Genomic DNA, 20,270 nt, shown 5'->3' on the forward strand with positions numbered 1-20,270 from the left:
ATTTGCCTTTATTACTACTAATTTACTACTAACAGACTACATTTATAAAGTCTGTTACTTGAACTTAAACAAGATCAGAATCGCTTCCTCAATTTTCATATTTTTACAGTTAAATGTTACCTACATGATATAAACCAGACTATTTATACTGTATGACCACTTGGGCACAGACTGTTTTCCCGCTTCGCAACAGCTAATGTAATGAGTGACTGAAACCTTCCTGCGCCACCCAGATCAAATAAATTATTATTAAGGATGCTATTAATAATACATCTGCTTCTGTGGTTCTCACTCACTAATACCGGGAAGGACTTTGGTTGCTGGATTTGGCCTGCTTTTGTTCTGAATTCCGCTCAAAGAAATGTGATCACCAAACATTCCTCAGCTGCAGCAAATACTTCCCATTTGCATGAAACCAGCACGGCAAACCAAGCTCATCTCACAGCCAACATATCAAGGCTCCACATATTTGAGCAAATTGGATTCACGAAAATACAAAGGTACAAATTTGCACTTAAATCGCTTTTATGTTGTTAACCACTTGAAGTGCAGTTTTGTTTAATCTCATTTACATTTAAGTACCACTGACTGTATGTTTCCAGTTAAAGATGGATGACCATAACTTGTCCGCTTCTTCAGGGATCCAGTCTTTGAGTTCAACAAAAAACCAAATCTTGCAAGTAAATGCTGACTGTCCTGCCCAGGCATGGTTCCGTGCCCTCCAGAGGACATTACACACATTGTCTTACTTGTAATCTCTCTCAATGCCTTTTTTTTTTCAAATTATCCAATGGTTTCCAGTCCATCAAATATCTGGATGGAAAAAGAGTCCTACACATTTATATTTATTGACTAACTTGGGGCATGGAGGTGATTTACTTTGGCAAGTGATTTTGGTATCTTAGTTCCTCATCACTATTCCAAATCCTATTTTCTGGCGTTGGAAAGTTGTTTGCAAAACCTGCTCTGTTTTTGTAACTTTAAAACCCAAACTATTTCATCACTTTAGGTCAGCTAGCAGGAAGTGACTGATATATACCATTTAACCATGAAACTCCAAGCTAGTCTTTACAAAATTGGAAACAAGCTCTTCTCTAGAGCAGGCTTTTTCTTGAAAAACTACATTTCATCATAACATTCTCCAGTCAGCTCTACTTCTTCAGTTTCAAAGAATTTATCTTTCAACAGACTTCTTGGCCCCGCTCCCCCACTTTTTCAATTTAGACAATAAACCTCTTTTCCTCCTATAAACTAACCAGGGACCTAGTGAGCCTGGGTAATTCTTGCAAAGCATGTTGGAGATAAATGTGAAATGCTACCACCAGGAGAGTCATGGAGATAGAGGAAAGAAAGGACAAGTCATGGACTGGAGAAAAGAAAACAAATGGCAGTGAAATTTTACTTTGATAAAGTATGAAGGGATAAAACATTTGATAGCATTGAAATGTATTTTATCTAAGTCCCACAAAACCTCTGCTCAACTATTTTGACTTTGAAAGCCTAGCAGAAAGCCTCCAGAACCAAATTTTCTCCTGTATGTCACTCTGCAAGTCCTATCCTTCTCTGTGAAGTGGATAAAAGCCTGCAAGTATGGGTTGCTTTGGGACAGAAAGTCAGCAGAAATAGCAAACACCCTTTGTAAGCATGGCTGGATGAGTGTTTTCAGACAACATCTTCAATAAAAAGTATTCTGTTGCATTTTTTTCCAAGTCTAGATATAGCACAAACTTGGAATATCTTAGTAGAAGCTCTTTTCATTACACAGAGACATCAATGTTTATTACCTCTGTAGAAGTAATAATGTCAGTGTGCCAAAGCACCTGGAATCTCAGCTGAAAGCTAAAGCTTCTGCCTCCATCAATAAAGTAACTCTGGCCAGGGAAACTGGAGATATACTGTCATAATGAAGCATCACCACTGCCATGGAAATTACGTGTTCTCTACCTTCAGTCAATATTAATCCTTTTGAGCGATTCTTCCTCCGCCCCTACTTGGTATCACACACCACTAACGGAGGAACACAGCACTCTGCTACAATCATTCAACTCACCTTCACCTGTGCACTTTAATCTTTCACGTAAGCTTGGAGTTTATGTACACTATGTGGCAACGAGAACAAACTCACCAAAAGACCAGTCCTTCTGCAAGACAGGGAGGTAGAATTACTGGGTGAAGGAAAAAGCAAAGCAACTCTTATCTTCAATTATTTGTTTTTCAATAGCCTTTTTCATGCTATCAGTTCCTTCCTTCCACAGATTCACCTACAGCCTGCTATGTAAGCAGTTTGGACAGATTCTGATTAAATGCTCAGTGTATGACTAGTCCTAAGCACTTTCCATCTTCTGCTGAATACCCTTCATAACTGTGACAAGTGAATGCTTGTGAATATGTGCCAAAGGCAAAAAAAGTTGCACTCATCATTTCCAAACTTTTGTTCACTATAAAGTGGGGAAATGGTCACACTTGGTAACTAAGAAAACAATGCCTTTTTTGCAAAGCTAATCCAGGCAACAGAGAACCACAGAAATGTGCCAACATGCATTGCTTTTAAACAAGCAGCAAGAGTATACTTACTTGTAAATCAAATCACTGCCAAACTGGTTTTCTTATCTGAAATGAGTTTTCAAGAAATTTGATCATTCAACTAGACTTTCAGTGGCAGAAATTCATTAGGAAAAAAACCCTCCTTTTTTGAAACTCATGATTTTCTTTCTAACAGAAGCCGGTTTTAACACTCACAGAATCTACATAATCATGGAGCCTCATACAGCACATACTCAAGCCATGGCTTTCCCTAATGCTCCAGCACTCCTTCTTTGCAGTGAGTGTGCAGATGGCAGCAGGGAGAACAACCCACATCTCCCTGGGAGTGCTGAAGAGCAGTATCAGAGACTTCTAATTGCAATAAATATTTATCATGACAAGATCAGGTGATCAGCTTTTATATATTGCCACTAAGAGAGACTGACAGTACCTAGTACAAGCTCTGCTGTAGGATACCCAAGTAGAGCCTCTTCTATGTTTAGTTTCAAGAGAGAAAGAGGTGCAAGTTTTTTAAAAATTTCATGTTCCCAGTCCAAGTTCCCATACACTGGAGCTAGAACAAACTATTTTTTTCAAGGAAATGGAAACTGAAGCAAAGATTTTGCACTGCATATTTCAGCCATGTTAAATGTACTAACTGCAATTGTGAAATCTTTCAAAGAGAAACTCCTGGCTTTGGACAGATTTTGAGAAATAAAAGGGTCTAGTTTTACAATAAATGATTGATCTGCATTTTAAACATTAAAATTCATTTAAAAAGCTGATCATCCCTCTACTGGAATATACTGGTCTAGAAGCAATCACAGAATCAGTGCCTCATGAGATCTGCCTTTAGTTATTTCACTTTTTCATGTTTCCTTGCATGTCAAACAATCTCCTGGATAAAACAATCTTTGAAGAGACAGTTTCCTTTTTGAACAATAGGAAATCATGTGAATGACAGGAAAATAAGCCCAATCTACAATGCCAATTACAGTCAGCTACCATCTAGTTAGTACAATCTGGGATGACTGGAATGGAATTCAGCATGTACACTGGAAGTATACATCTGTTCTAGGAAGACAAAAATTGCATTTTAAGCACCATTGAACAGACTGACTAGCTACACACTGAATAATAAAAAGGGTCTTTACGATGGTTTGGTATGATACAGATGTCTACCACTTAGTCTGCTGAACCACGCTTTTCATCCAGCCTGAGGTAAGTCAAGCACAAGGAGAGTGCAAGAAACACTGCTGATGTCTCTGTAGCCATATAAAATTACTAGAAATATGCTTGGTCAATAGTTTTATACATATTTAAATGCAAGATGCATGTTGCAAAAACATGTTAAATTATTTTTCACTTTGGGAAAAATTACACATAAATTGTGTCCATTTTTATGGTACAAGGTTCTAAGTGCCTTTGCTTTGCTCATTTGTATTTAATGTACAAGGCATACAGAATACTCACCCAAAAGATGCTGGCAAATCACTCAAATTTTCACCTTAGCAAAACAGGTCTAGCAGAAGGAAAGATCTCTCTCTACATGAACTAATGAAAAAAAATTACTTGTGCTAAAAGGTTTTGCTAGCTAGAGCATTCTGTATCAAAACTCCCCAAGACATAACCATGTTTCCACAGTAAGACTAGGAAACAACTGAGTGCTTGTATCTACATATTATGTACAGTTAAAGGAACAAAAAGACACAGATGATTTTGCTGGAAATACACTGATAAAGTCTTATTACTTGAATCTTACAGTATTCATTTGGCCCAGAAACACTTCATATTTTTAGCAGTCATGACAAAATTTGCTACTAAATTGTTGGCAGTAATATATAAAAAGGAGTTGGTTTTGATTATTGGCAATAAACTGAAATGAGAAACTAGCAGCATTATAACCTTCTAAACCCCTTATGCCATTATTACATCTACTATCTTTGATTTAATTTCTTTACCGCAGTTCCTGTACTAGAACTCACAGCTACCAGCTTCTTTGGCTCATCTGTAAAAATTGTTGTGAATGAGATCAAGGAAATTACCCCACACCAGTCCAGGAGCCCTTGCTCAATGTTATGCAATTTTTAAGGAGAAAAATGAGATCAAAGTAAGATTAAATTCCCCTTGCAACACGAGGAAAGCTCCAGAGATATCAGTAACATTCCCTGCTCAAAGGAGTTGTTTCTGTGGTGGATATAGCAACAGCATATAGAGACTTGGCCAATTACCCCTGCAACAGTTTCATTAAACAAATCCATTTTCACACAGACTGTTTCAAACACTCTTACTAATAAAAATGGTTTTGGTCAATTAATTTTGACTAAACAAATCTGTTTCTACAAACTGCCTAGAAATCTACTTAACACTTCCATCAAAAGGAATACAGTACAATTTCTTTTCTAGTTTTCAATATTCTGAAGATTTCCTTCACACTGAACTAAATTTTTTGCTAAGTAGTAGCACACCTGGGTTCCCCAGTCACAGAAATAAACACTCCTCCTCACCCCAGGAAAAATCAATCCAAAATTAGGTTAAGCAAACTGAGAATTATATATGAAGACAGGAGGAAATATCAGTGTTTGATACATATAAACGTATGTATCAACACATACACACATATAAATACAAGCACCATTTCACTTCAATAGAGGGCTTAGTACAAGAAAACAGTTCTACAATACAGCATTCAAATTTATAATGCAATGCAGAGGAGGTAAAATTTGGGAAATTTTAAGAAATAACTGAAGGCACTAATTTATTATTTTCAGGAAAAGTCTTACTCCTGTTTTTCAGTAATGAATGCAAAGGGTACTTAAACCTGACAGCTCTTCCTTTGATTCAATGCAAGGTCTGCCTGTAGAAGTGAAGCAAAACCTAGCTTGTGGACTCAAAATTACCAGTTGATCAAAGCCTGATATGCAAAGTGATATGTAACACTTAGAATACAAAATTCTTCTGCCCTGAAAAATATGCATAACTGACAGAATTTATATTGGCTCAATTACTTAAACAGAAATGTTCTCTTCTGATGCATTTCATCACTTAGCTTCATACTGACAGTAACTGATAGAATAAAAAAACGTGTTCCACATTAATTATGTACTAACATTTCCTTTAGACTGAATTTTTACCCCTTTTCTCTCTTTCTGGAACTTAGTGGATAGGAACTGACAGGAAATGTGTTCACTCATTCTGGTATGGCCTCTAGGGAATAAGGAGAAATTTTAGCTTATTTCTACAGAACTGGGGAGAAGAAATATTCCAACAGTTTTCCTTTAACTTGGCAATTATTAGTACCTGCTTTTTACAGCAGCAATCCATTAAAGCAGGAACAAAAGCAGCACAGTTCTAACAGAAAAAAAGTAGGTCAGGAAAACCCCATACTTACTTCAACTTTTTAAGTTCAACTTGAAAATAAAACTGGAAATGAAAAAAATTTAGATTGGCATACTAAATTAACCATTGCAATACCTAATATTTTAGTGATACATATCACACATTATGCACAAAATCATCAGCTCGAGTTTGTAAACCATCTTTTGTGCAATGCACATGCTTTTTCGCATTCACATTTACCCTCTGTAGCAATGCATGAAGTAAAGCACGAAGTCATTATGTTTTTAGCATTTTGTTTTATTTTTGTCATGGTTTTGCTACACATGGCAGGCATCAATGCATAGTTGAAAAATACCAGTGAATTTGAAATGTACATGAAATACCGGTAAGGAATTGTTAGGCCATTCACCTGTAACAGGCAGGTGTATCTCCCAGGTGACAGGGTGTAGCAGGATGCTCTGCCTGGAGTGGGGGTAAAACAACTCCAACAATGCCCTCTTTCCAAAGCTACGGGTGAATGGAGAAAGGGGCTGTCCTGCTGCTTTTGGTGTGGAATAATGCTGAAACTAGCCTGACTCATCAGTCCCAGAGTTAAACATCCTGATAGTGAGGTGAAGCTGTGGTAGACCTGGTAAAGTACCTGATATAGGACAACCAAGTAATACCACTGATAAACTGATTGAAAGATGCTGAGCTGACACAGCTGACCCAGAAACATATGGCCCAGTTTCCACTTTTTAATTTGAGGATCTTGTAACATACCTCTTTCTGGAGTGTGTGTGAAAATTCCTCCCCGGATTCCTCCCCGGAGTGGGGATGGCCCTCCAGGATACTCCTCAAGACTGAGAGAATGAGATTTGCTCACAGTCGTTGGTATGGCTGAGTAACATCAATCTCTGCTTAATAATTGCTTTTGCTAGCTTTGATATAATTGCTTCAATAGAACTGCTTTAATATAATAACTTCAATATTGCGTCAAAAATACTGCACTGCACTATACAGCTACCAATACTCTGTAGTAAATAATTCTGGTTAAGATCTTTTAGTCTAATCATTATCACAATAAAGAATTTATTTTTATATAAATATTGCCATTCTTAATTCTGTGGGACAAAGCTGTATTAAGGTTCAATTCCACATGTATAATCCTTTAGACATAAACCATTGGCAAAGTTTGGGACTAAGACTGGATCCAGCCATACCTAGATGCCTCTCTGAGGAGTTTAGAAAGCAATAGGGTCCCTTCTGTGCCTCCTGACTCAATGGGGGGGGGACTTCACTAATAAACTTTTTCTGAAGCTCCCACTCTGCCCGTGACACACAGGTGAGACAAACACTTTCAGTTCTCCTTTGTACTCTACTCTATGTACAAATTACAGCAATACATGCAACATCTCTGTTTACTTTGTAAAGTTGCCAGTGTCAGCTATAGTTGCCTGAATGTCAGGTTGAGGTGCGAGACTGCCATGCCTGTTTGGAAGGAGAGGGAAAGAAGTCATGTATTACAAGTGCTTGCTGCTTTCCTTAACACATTTCCAAGTGGCGTTCACCCATTGCTGTCGTAGAACTGGTGTAAGAACATGACCAGAAAAAACAGTATTTTGAAACACAGCTAACAATTACTGTAAAAACTCACACAAAAATAGCTAGAAATACAGAGAATGAAAATATGTGGGTTTAAACTACTGAAGACATCCCCATTAATTGATCCTTAAAAATAGCTAGAACAGTACAGTACCAATCTTAAGGACCATTGGTGGACACATAGTTACCAAAAATGCTAGAGCTACAGTCTAAAAGTGAGAAAGTGCAATTCTCCACTTTGTTCCTATATGCATTTCCCTTTGCAACAAATCTGGATAAAGCACAAAATTATACAAATATTATACCATGAAACAAGAATATTGAAAATTTTCTACACGGACTTCAGTGTTCACTCCTTGCACCAAATATATTCATTATTGGCATTCATAGCCTGCAGTTTAAAATACAGGACAGAAGTAAATGAATGAGCAGTGCTTCTCTAGTAAACCATCATGCCTTTGCATAAAAGACAGTTCTTGCTCTGAGGGCTCTAAAGCAAGATGTTTCTTATGTTGTTTCTGGAACACTATAAGAGACAGAAATCCATGGCATGAGGATAACCCTTTAAGGAATGTTTTGCTTTTCCAATTTTCTTTCCAATAAAGAAACCTTTTATTCATTTTATAATAAAGGCTAAACTGTACTGTCAGACAAGTTTGCATTAGCATACGTTTCTAACATGAAGAACAAACAGTGCGGAGACTATTCTTTTGGTGGAAAGACACATTTTAAAGGGGTAAAACATTTTCCACAATTAGCACAGTGTGCTGCAAAGAGCCACAGAAGGTCTCTGGTACTGAGAGACCAGAGAGACCAGTCATCCCAATTAATAAAAATAATAATAATAATAATGCATTTTATTTAACAATTATGAGGATGATATTGCACTTAATGGAAAATGCCATTTACAAGTACAGTAAGACAGTAATGTCTTTAAGCAAACACATTTTGAGCAATTTTTATTTTCTTCTATCTTCCCTAAAGCTTATGTTTTACTGTAATAAATGTTTGCCTTCACACAACCCTTAAATATTTACTAAAATTCCTTAGTTTCAAATTCAATAGTATTCATAATTAGTGTATTTTTAAAAATTAAAAACAATTTGGTCAACACATCATAATGCTATAACCAAACTGCCTTCTCTTTTCTAACCATGAAGCTAGTAATTATCTGCAAATTTAGTACCAAGCAACTACAGGGGAACAGAATTTACTAAAACTCTACATGATAGCAGGGTTTGAAGAGGTGCATAGACAGCTGCACAGTGTGAAATACAGAGTGTTTCTTTTAAAACAGTCCAATATAAGAGTCCAGCAGGACTCTTAACAAATAAATAAATTCAAAAGGCTAACATTTTTTTACAACTGCCATACACTATTAAATCCCCAGTAATACTTCGCATTTATATAGTACTTTATATTTTTAAAGCGCTATACAAATACTATCTAGATTGAAATATATTCTCTAAAGGCAAAATACAAATCCAAAGTGAATGGTGATCAGAAGAATGGCACCATGACAATAAAATCCATGACAGTAATGCAATTACTACAGAGAGAGACTAAGAACTTTATAAATCAGCTAGCTATGCATGAGCTATCATGGGAGATCACATGCTTTACAAGGGAAATGTGCAGATATAAAATTATCACCATTCATTAAATAGGTTCTATGACAACAAGGAACTGACACAGCTGTAACTGGCTCCACAACCTTAAAATGCCTAACTTGGAAGGTGTAGGAAACAGAAAGAAACCCCTTCAGTAATAGACAGCCAGGAGATAATACAAACAGCCTTTAAAAGCCATCATTCTTACACATCAATGTGGATTCCATGTTTTATAGACATTAATTCTCTAGTGCCTGTTAAATACATGATGAATGAACACAGATGAGGTAAAGATGCTGTAATTGCCACATACAGCCAATATGGCAAAGGAGGAGTTTTTCCAAACGGGCAGATCCAGAGGCCATGACGAATCCCGTCACGGACATGATGAGAAGTCCAGGATATGAACAACATCCAGGGAAGAAAGCACCATGAGTCCTTAAGCCTGAAAAGGTGCATAATAAACTTTAATGTCAGAGCCACAACGGGAATCATGGTAGAACAATGAAGAAGTGGTCTCCGTGGAAGAGTCAGAGCAGCCTGCAGGAAAGAAAAGTATAATAAGGTTCATGGATGTTTACAGGTATACTGTCAGGTGACTAAGTGGAAGTGCAAAGAAAAACCACTCCTTTTCACTACAGTTAATCAAAACTAACAATATGACTATTTTATGCACGAGACCTGTGTGCTCCCTTATCTCTCTATTGTATGATATGAATCATGCATCCTACCACCCATTATCAACAGCAACACAAGGAGGGAGAGGGATGAGGTATCCTACTTGTCATACAGTCATATGGTGCGCAGGAACTTGTATAATCTGCTGCACTGACTATTTGTATTTAACTTCAAGCAACCAATACACTTGAAATATTTAATATGCTTTACTTGAAATAAATCATATGGTTTAATGGCATTTATTTTAAAAATGCATTTTGTATTTTACAACAGTTAGCACCTGTAAAGTTGTTTCAGTTGCACAATGTTTAAAACAGAACAGTAATTTTCAGTACAATAAAAATGGGATCAAAGTTACATGGATTTTGATTGCCTTGAGACAGTCTTCTTCACAGACAGGCAAAACAAAGTTCAGAAGCCCACATCTGAAACATTTGTGACTTTTTTTTTTTGCATCAGCTATTTGTTTAACATTAACTTAGTTGAAAGTCTTATATTTAGTTTTAATCTAGCTAGTGAGATTTGATTTAGCCGTTTTTTTAAGAAGTGATAATGTAAATTTAATGTACATATTTCAGAAAATATCCTGTGGATGCACTTACTAGCAGCAGCTAGAACCACTGCCACAAATTCAAACACTGTAAAAAAAAATGTAATAATATCTTTAAAGATACTATTGACAAATAAGTGACAAATAAGTAGATTCATTTTTCTGTAAGCACGGGAGAAGCGATAGCACATTACTAGAAGATCTATACAGGTGCAGATACTGGTGAACATTTGGAAGGACTGTAAAAGGCACCAGAGATGTAACTTGACGGTGTATCTCACTGTTGTATTGAACAATCCCTCACTGTAACTAATGCAGAAAGCAAACAGAGCATTGCTATCCTGTTCAGTTTTTGGTTGTGTTTAATCGTTGCAGGGTTCACCAGGAGGAGTACCTGGTAGTGGGACTCTGGAACAGCTTCATCAAGCTTTCATGCACAATTTAGACAACTGCTTGGAACCCTGTCTTCTCTGTAAAGGAAACTTTGATGTAGCCGTAGCTAAGTAGTACAGAGATGGGAAGTTATGGACTACCTTGGAATATAACAGCCTCTGCTTTAAACCAAAGCCAACATTACAAGGCCTGCAGAAAGCTTTGCCCTACTAGCTTCCCATCACATGTTTGTCCCTGACTCATATTCAGGTGATGGGATTAAAAATCTCACAAACTGTCTCAACCATTTTTAACTCTAATGTTATGGACCCAAGTTTGGGTTAATGTTATGGACCTTTAAGTTGGTTCATTAAGGTTCTACAACTTAATTTCTGTTTCACACAAGCAGACTGTTCATGGATTAAAACAGAAATATCTTGCAATGGTGAAATTGTTTATCACTTGCCCTGCAAAGAGTCAGATTTTTCTCACTGTGAACAAGAACCTCAAAAGTCCATACTAGCCTAACTCTGAAAAAACCTGGATAGTGATACATTTTGGCAGATAGCCTACTGTCTGATCTTTATTTCTGCACTTTGAAAAAATCAGTAGCAAAGTCTAAATTAGTCTTTTCCCTCTGCCCTATTAATGTTAGGTACCAATAGCAACACAGTGAGTAAGGATATTTTTAATGTTACTTACACACCCAGTTTAGCAGTATTGGTGCCAATCTTTATCCAGTTTTGGGAAGGTGTTTTTCCTACAAATTTTAGAGGGCAGGGTTGTTCATACAGCCAACCTGTGTGTTCAGTTTCAGCAAGAGAAAGCCCTATTTTATAACAGCAGTACAACTATGAGGCTTCTGAAATGCTGTGCCTAGCAATAGTTGCTCAGAATAGTCTGTTTCCACTTTTACATTCTGTGACTAGAGGAACACTTACATCCTTGAGTTGCCAAGCCCAAGAGACAGACAGGTAATTCTGTTTGGCAATATAAGCAGTTACACTCTCCTAACAGGCAGATTTGTTTGCATTTAGAAACCAACAGATCTTTTAAAAAAAATAATTTAAGTTAGCACAATTTTCTGCCTTAAGCTGCCTGAAAAATGTTGCAAACAGAATTTATTCACAAATGCCCTTTTCCATGAAATGAACCTGTATGTTCAATCAGGTGCAAGATGATCTGGAAGTTCCTGCTCCTCCAGCCCCTCTCACGCACTGCAGTGAGCAGCTGGAGAGAGGAGACAATAATCACATGCAGGAGAACTGTGAGCAAACTCTTTGCTCACAGTAACACCATGGATGTTAAGTAACCCTACAGGCTCCCTCGGGCATATCCTCTGACTCTTCACAAGCCTGAAGTCCTTATTTTATAGTAACACATTCAATGTAACATATATAGTTATATTATAGTAATAATGTGAACAATACAGCGTCATATTCAACACTATATTATTTGTGTTTGTGCAAAGCTTATTCTCCAGTTCCAGAAATGCCCCTGTTCAGTCCATGTTGATCAGCAGTGGCACATTAACCACCTGTGTTATGTATATTTGCTGGTACAATCCTGTTTGCCACCAACTGCATTTTCTACACTTTCAGAGTCTTCAGTAGCAATACAGCAATTTCTGCAAGCCTGTTCTGCAACATGAGCGTCTAGGCTATAATCCTGGGGGACACTGGGAACAGCCCTCATGGTGTATCAGCAATCCTGACTGATGACAGGCTGCAGTACCTATCACCTTTAGGGTCAGTCAGTGAAAGAGATTCTTCAAACAGTGATTCCTTGATTCTTCTACACTCAGGTGCACAGTACAAAGCACATGGAACACAAAAGAACTAAAAATTCCAAGTAGTGAAGTTCTTGTAGATTTCATACTTGCTGCAAAAATAATGTGGGCAAAAGGGCAGATCACATGGTACTTGGTACACAAGTATTTATTAGAGCAAACATATAAATACCGCAGGTGACTATTTACCCTGAATACTCCAGAAAAATAATGATGGCCATGAAAAACAGACCAATGGCCACACAATCCAGGTAGTGAGCTGCGTCAGCAGGAACAGAAGTAGGTGACTGGAGTAGTGTGAAGGTAGCAAGTGGAGGCAGAAGGCAATACTGCCTTACGCTGCACAGAAAGGTTAAAGAAGTTAATCTGTCATCAGATTTAAAAGTGATGATAAAGAGATTTATAGGTAATTGTGTAGAGTAATGTGAAAAGTACTATTGTTACAAATTAGTAATAGTGGTGTGGTTAGTTAATTAGACTTCTTAATTGATTAGTAATGTGTTGCATAAGCAGTAAACATTGTAGTGTCATAAATCCATTACTCTCAATCTTGCAATTTAAAGACAAAGAATGGGACTGTAACTAACAAATACATAGTAAAAAAGTATCCCATGAAGTAATAAATTACATAGGAACTAGCCTGAAATTAACATGAAACTGAGAGGTGCATCATATTAAACTGAGGAAAGAAAAATCACACATTACAATCAGATCTAGCTTGCCAGACAGCACACTGCAGAAAAGTTTATGGGGATTACCTTACATCACAAACCAAAGAGACTGATGGCACTGCAAGAAGACGTAGAACTTGTAACAAGTGATTTTTTTCCTTTTCAAAAAGACAAAAGTGTTGTATCTGTGTGCCACTGAAAGGAATTAATCTATGCTATTTGGCTCATAAGAAGTCTCACCTAAAATACTACTCATAGTTTGGGACGGGACCCTGAAGATAATTCAGGCAAAAGGCAATCCAGGGGAGAGGAGAAAAATAGTATGAGGTTTAGAAAACATAAATCCAGCCCTGTACAATTTTTTTTGAAAGTTACTTTAATTTAGAGTTTTTGTAAAGCATAATGGCTTGCAAGTTGTCATGCTGTTACTGCTCTAAGAGTTAAGGGACCTACACTGGATATGTTTTACAGTTTTTTACATGTTTTTTAAACATTGTTTATTAGCCCAGTTAACATATGGAAAAGGAAGGAGTCTGTAGGCAAATCACTTCGAAAAATCCTTTGGACTTCTTGTTTTCTCCTTACCTCAGCTAAATAAGTTTGGCTACTGAAAGGACTATGATTCTACTGTCCACACTGTGTGTTTCTGATGTGAAAAACATTTTGAGGGAGACCAGAGAAATTAGCTGTCTTTTGCAGAAAAACCTTAAAGAATAAGAAAACAAGATCTAAATGTCAACAACAGTAGCCTGGATTAGAAAATGAATTGCTAGCTGCTTGGGAATTGAAATAACACAGGAACAAATTAATTCATGAAATTACAATAATTTAATTAATAATTTACAATAATTAATTAATAAATTAATAATTTACTGTGTTTCAGATACACAAACGTTCTCCATCATGGAAAGTGTAAGAATATTTAACCTTGCCTCACTGAAAGCAGCAAAGAGACAGGTCACCTCCCAGTTCCATGATACAATTCAATACTCAATTTTCCAAACAGATATCGGTGAAGAGAGACATCTAGTGTTCACAATTAAGAAAAAAATACTGGTAATCATTTCAAATGCAAGAAGCAGCAGTACAATTTCAATAATACTTTCTAACAGCCAATCATTCATTACTTGCATTTACTGATTTTAAAACAAGAAAATAAACATGAGAATAATTAAGACATTTAAATTCTACTCCATAATGTTAACAGTATAGGATCCATTAATCAACTAAGTTGAAGAGTGGGCATAAAGAGAACAGAGCCAGGCTCCTGGTACCCACTGTCAGAGCAAGAGGCAATGGGAATGGACTGAAACACAGGGGGTTCCTGGGAGGGAACGCATTTTCACTGTGATGGTGACTGTGTATGGCATCCAAACGTATTACTCAGAAAGACTGAATGAAATCAAACAGCAGCTCTATCATCTACTTTGCAGATAGTTCTGCCTCACATTTCAGATATTTCTAACCCTTACTGTAAACAGAAATGAAATAATCCACTTTATACACAAAAGCGTGCAAGGCAACACTTAACTGCTTAACTTGGGTAACAAAGCAACTACATGATACACATAGGATAGCATGTACAGCTTTCAGAACTCTTTTTCTAAATAGCAGAAACCGAACAATAGAATATTTTATGGCTTTTAAAATCATAAAACCTGCATATAATTCCATACATCTAACTTTCGTGTTTAGGACAATGAAGTAAGCAGTGACGAAGAAATAAAAGAAATAAATTACTGATCTATTGACTTACCTTTAAGGAGAGGGATCCAGCAAGAAAGAAGTGGTCCACGTCAATGACAGAGGCGAGGAAGCCAGCCAAAGTGACCTCAGTGAAGTCACTTTTCTTCCTGAGTCCAATTACTATGGCCCAGGACCACATTCCCAGTATACCATGCACTGCATTATCAGAGAAGGCTCGGAGCCAGTCATTTTGCTGAATGAAGGAAAACTGCAGAAGTCTGTCTGCTATGAAGCAGAATATCCCCAAACCTAGACTGGAAATAACTGAAGCTGTGCTGAAAGTCTGGAGAAGAGCGTGGGCCTTTTCAGTCTCAGATGCCATGACAAAAGCCATGTCACAGCACACCAAATGTCATCAGGACACACACTGCGCATTGTCCTTTGTATCGTCACTGTTCGGAAAATGTCAGAGATCAGAAAGAAAATTATTAAAGAAAAAAATCCATTAGCACAAAGCATTTATCACAACTAAAACTGAGCATAAAAAAACCCCAAATTCAATGTTTGCACTTAATATTCCTAGGGAAGTTTTAGTTTCAGTTAATTTGTTGACTTGAACACCACAGCTCTGAATTAAAACACTTGTCCTGTTTTAATTAGAGCAAGCACAAATAACATGGAAAGTTCTAATTGCACTTACTGAAATTTTACAAAGTAATTTTACAAAGTAATTTGAAACACGTCTATGATAATAAGTTTCAAGACTCCTTCTAGTCTTAAATACATTATATTAATTGAATTAAATACTTCACAATGTAACAACAAAAGATTACCCAATATGGATGATTCCTAGGACTGATGCTCAAAAATCCCAGATCTCTCTATATGACAACTGTTAAAACCGAGTTTTTAATCTATAATCCAAACTATTTTAATTTACATATTTTGCAAACATACGTATTATCACCCTTGTACAATTTCCTGAGCAACTCCTTGTTCAGTTTGGAGACTGGGACGTAGAATAAGCCTTAAGAAAACCAGAACCACTTACATATCTTCACTATTTATGATAAACACAAAGACAACAACCATTCAGTCAACCAAAGTAACCAAAACCGAGTGCTTACAGGAGAAAACTACATATGCTTTTCCTCTCCAGCAGCAAATTCTACTGTTAGTTTTAGGAGTGTTGTCTGCCACATTACCTTCATAACTTCTCTTTTTGCAGAGAAAAAAAAAGCAAATTAACTAATCCCAGTCATTTTACTTTTCAAAAGTTGCCGTCTGAAAATAACGGCATTGTTATATACATTAATAATAATTTTGAAGTTCTTAGAACCTATTTATGTTTTGTGACTTTTATGAAACCCTCTGATAAGAGGTGATTTCTTGGGAATAATTACTTACCTTAACTAATTAACACCTCAAAAGAAATTCCAAAAATAATTAAAGATCTTAAAGATCTCCATCTCATTCCCCCAAAACAACTATAGGATACCTGGATTACAAAAATACAGTACTCATTTACATGATAACATTAAAAAGAACACTTTTGAAAAAAAAGTCCTCATGTTAATGAAGTATTCCCTAGCTTTGTTACATTAAACATACTGAAAAGCTGTCTTTGAAGGACAGTACCAATTCTTCCTGTTCTAACTGCTATGCTAGTCTTTTTGGGGAGTCATAGGGATAGACCACAGTTTTGAAGCCTATATCCTATCTAAAAATGGATTCTTCCCATGAATTTGCCATTTTTGTGCACTACATTAAACCTTGATAATCTGTCTTCATACAGTTCTATTAGGTAAACTTTTACTCTAAAGGCACTTTTTGTAACTGTATTAGAATTCCTCTGAAAACGAATAACAATGGTGACACATAACAGTTTATGATTTTAAACATATTATTGATTTTAAGTCTCAGAAAATATAAGCTGTTTCTTCCAAACTATTTCCATGCCTGCTTATTGTAGAATTATCTGCAAGACATGACTGCTGGCACCTTTATAGAAAAAAAAAAAGCCCGCTGAATCATTTCTGTGAAAAACATTAAAAAAAAAAAGAGAAGAAAGCATTGTCGAGGACCAAGAATCAGAATGGGAACGATTTCAGAAGTGGAAAAATATGTACAGCGATTGAAAGGACTTTATGACGCAGACTTTACAGTTATTATGTATATACACATTGTATGTTTCCCCAGAATTTATATCTCCCGGGCATGCCCAGGCTTGTTCACTTCCCTGCTTCCCTGTTTCTCTGCTGGTTGGCTGGAGAAGCTGCAGAGAGGAGACAGCCCCCATTCGCCCTTTCCTTCCCCGGTTCCTCCTACGCCTCTCACCCTTTTGCCCGTGTCCCTATCCTGATTCGTTCCCCCGCTTGTCTGTCCCATTCTCCGCCCCATGTTTTGGCCCTTCCCCCTCCTGAGCTGACAAAAAATCGCGTGCACGCTTGAATAAAGCATTCTACCTGCACCCTACCTTGGATCCTGAACCCGTGCTGTGCCACGGCCCCTTCCCCCCATTCGGACCGCGGCAAAACATGAGTAATACATAGTCTGTGTACAGAGATGAAAAAAAGTAGGTCAAGTTTAGCATCTGTTAACCATGACTGTGCCTCTTCTGAATGAACGTGTAGACACAAAATATTTCCTGAAACACTGTAAGTGCAATTTTCTGCTGGATGACTTTACAGTAGATTTCTGAATAACTTCCATTTTAAAGAAAAAATGGTGATCTCCTCACAAATGTTTCTTCTATATAACCACCATGTCTTATTGGATTTCGCTTAAAATTACCATAATAATCTGTGTAAGAATCCAATCTGTGCAGAGGTGATGCAGCAACATACCTTTAAAAAGCACACCGGTATTCAAAATCAAACTTATCCTGGGACTAGGAGGACATACTTTTTTCCACTGCAAGTGCCTTATTCCAGTAGCAGATGTGGTCTCTGCCTCAGAGTTGAGCCTCTGTGCTTTCTGAATCCAGTCTGCCCAGTCCAAAGCAGCAAATACCAAACACCATTTGTTCCATTCTAAATAACACAAACACGGCAGCAGTAAGACTGATACTACACAAAGCTCTTCAGACGTTTTACAAAACACACACGAAATCTGAACAATAGTAAAAAAAACCCAGAAAGGATAAACATATATTTAATTCATTCATGAACAAATATAATTGAGCTAAAAGCAACTTCCAGCTAGGGCTTTGAATTGCTGTTAAAGAAAGCAGGAAAAAAAGACCATAAAACAAGAGAAGAGTACACATAAAGACAGAACACAATAATAAATAAAAGATAATAAACCCCAGAGTGGTAAACTCAGAAAAGAACACTTCCTGTCTTTTAAGTAACTGCCTTTCAAAATATAGAGCAATCTATTTTAACAGATCCCTTCTTGTGCCTGAAAGATTCCCACATAATGAAACATTTATGAGTCACAATCGGGGATCTGTTTTTTAATTTCACCCCATTAGCAAGTGGCCTTGGAATAGATAAACAGAGATCTATAGGTTGAAACAGCAACAGAAATCTGTGTCAATTTGGTGTTAGACTTACACTGTTTTGCTATGAAAAGTATTACCATGTGCATAAAGTACACAAGACAAGTAACACTACAGACTTTAAAAATCCCAAATGAGTATGATTTGAGAATTATCTATCATGAAATAAAGGTAATAATGCCAACTGGACAAGAACTATTGTATGTGAATGGGTTTCTTTCATACAGAATGAAAAACAGGATGCAAAACTGGCTTCAGGTTGACCTCAGTGAAGAGCCATGTCCAAATGTTGTTTTTAAACAGCCTATTTCTGCCACCGTTTTAGAAAAAAAAAAATGTATAAAAATCAAGTCACATTCCCAGGCACAACAACATTAACTATAAATATTCTGCAAATTAAGAGTGAAATCAGACTAGAAAAGGCAAAACTCTGTTCAACCAAAATAATCTTTAAAATGACACATTTAATGTAAACCTAGAAACCCTTTTTTTCTGAAATGATAAATTTAATGTAGAACTAGAAACTTTTTTTGTCTGAAAAGTTATGATTTTCAAGCTTTTTACAAAATATCACAATAAAGTGTCATATGTTTTTCTATCCTATAAATTTCAGAAAGCATATTGATGGAATTTACATTCCTGTTAAAACATAAAATTGGGAAATAATTCACACAGGAATGCTTAAACTGGGTAGTCAGTCCAGTTAACATGCTGAAGGGAAGCTTTATGTTGGTTTCACATAAAACACAAAAGCTGACAGAGTAACACTGCCTAGAGTTGTGATTTTTCGTGTCATTTTTATATGAGATAAAGCACTATACATAATCTATGCCTACACCCTCAAAATGCAATTTTGCTGATATGTTTAATGTAATTTAAGAAAGTTACCAATAATACTTTAGCAAACGCACACTTAACACTTTAAATTAGTGACACAATATATTTACATCAAAACTGTAAATATGCTTTTGGGGAAAAGAGACGACACTAAGAGGCCTTTCAACTCATGCTGTATGAGCAAAACGAAATTCCAATGGCTAAAACTATCACTTAGAAATACTGCTCTCCCCAATTTTTTCTCCAGTTTTGCAAGACGTTATGAGGTATGGGAAAACGTATAGGTATTTAATGCATAAAATGACAGAATCACAGAACCAATTAGGTCCGAAAAGACCTTTGGGGCCACTGAGTCCAACCTGTGACCGAACACCACCATGTCAACCAGCAGAATTATTTCGACTTTATGCAAGAAGTCAAAAGACTGCAGCCCCTTAAAACTCTATTATCTCCTAAAAACTTTAATATTTGATATTGGATGTTAATTTATATTAAAAACTGCATGACGTAGAATTACCATTTAAGACATCAGCTCAAACGTTAAGCATATTAACTCATGGAAAAGGAGATCCCAGCCTAAGACAATCTATGAAGACCTGGCAATGCAAGTATTTTTGGGTCAGATAATTATAATCTACTGTTGAGGCTGGAGGGTGGGAAAGGACAAAAGCCCAGAAGGAACACGTAGGATTTACCAAGACGCCGAAAAACTAACTAAATTTAACCCGGCAGGAAATTAACCTGAAAACCCGGAGTGTGAGGGGAGCCCGGAGCCCCCGAGGGGTGACGGGGCTGGGAGCCGCCGCCGCCGCCCGTGCCCAGCCCGCCCCGGATCCCACCTGGAGCGCGGCCGCGGCCGCCGCCATCGGCACCCGCACCCCATGAGGGGAAGGCGCCCCGGCCGCCCCGATCCCAGCAGGAGCGGAGTAGGAAGCGCGTTAGGAAGCATGCGTGGCCGCGGAGCAGCATGGGACCCGCATCAACCTTGTCTCCTCCCATGGCCGCCCCGGTTACGAGGGAGAAGTTTTTCCTAGGGCGAGGGGGGGCGGTGTCTTAAAAACAGTTGTTTGGGTGTTCGTGCTGTAGTTCGTTATATCGCTGGGAGAAAAGCGTCTTCTGCCCTGATATA

At 37.3% G+C, this 20,270-nt stretch overlaps 1 protein-coding gene across 4 annotated transcripts; it reads right to left on the bottom strand.

Moving 5' to 3' along the window:
* Positions 1 to 15: 15 nt before the first annotated feature.
* Positions 16 to 20,116, bottom strand: TMEM267 (transmembrane protein 267). 4 transcript variants are annotated; one of them, XR_003526282.1, is made up of 5 exons: positions 19,981 to 20,116; positions 17,649 to 17,834; positions 14,873 to 15,254; positions 8,667 to 9,596; positions 16 to 28 (listed from the first exon to the last, which is right to left on the bottom strand). XR_003526282.1 is itself a non-coding variant. In XM_027634925.1 (4 exons), exons 3-4 carry the CDS (start codon positions 15,194 to 15,196, stop codon positions 9,261 to 9,263), a joined length of 660 nt encoding a protein of 219 aa, XP_027490726.1. In that variant the 5' UTR covers positions 15,197 to 15,254; positions 17,707 to 17,834; positions 19,981 to 20,116; the 3' UTR covers positions 7,577 to 9,260. The 4 variants fall into 4 exon arrangements, 3 of the variants coding, with proteins under 3 accessions (XP_027490726.1, XP_027490725.1, XP_027490724.1); XM_027634925.1 differs by lacking the exon at positions 16 to 28 and having other exon boundaries at positions 7,577 to 9,596; positions 17,707 to 17,834; XM_027634924.1 differs by lacking the exons at positions 16 to 28; positions 19,981 to 20,116 and adding an exon at positions 19,883 to 19,971 and having other exon boundaries at positions 7,577 to 9,596.
* Positions 20,117 to 20,270: the final 154 nt, after the last annotated feature.

Source organism: Corapipo altera, unplaced genomic scaffold (assembly GCF_003945725.1).
Source record: "Corapipo altera isolate COAL_440 unplaced genomic scaffold, ASM394572v1 61411, whole genome shotgun sequence".
Taxonomy (NCBI): Eukaryota; Metazoa; Chordata; class Aves; order Passeriformes; family Pipridae; genus Corapipo; species Corapipo altera.

Bases quoted from the DNA above. Each gene is read 5' to 3' on its own strand.
- TMEM267 (XM_027634925.1), bottom strand. From the start codon at position 15,196: ATGGCTTTTGTCATGGCATCTGAGACTGAAAAGGCCCACGCTCTTCTC. The intron at 9,597-14,872 runs GTAAGTCAATAG...TCTTTCCTGCAG, and splicing joins CTGGATCCCTCTCCTTAAAG to GCTGCTCTGACTCTTCCACG.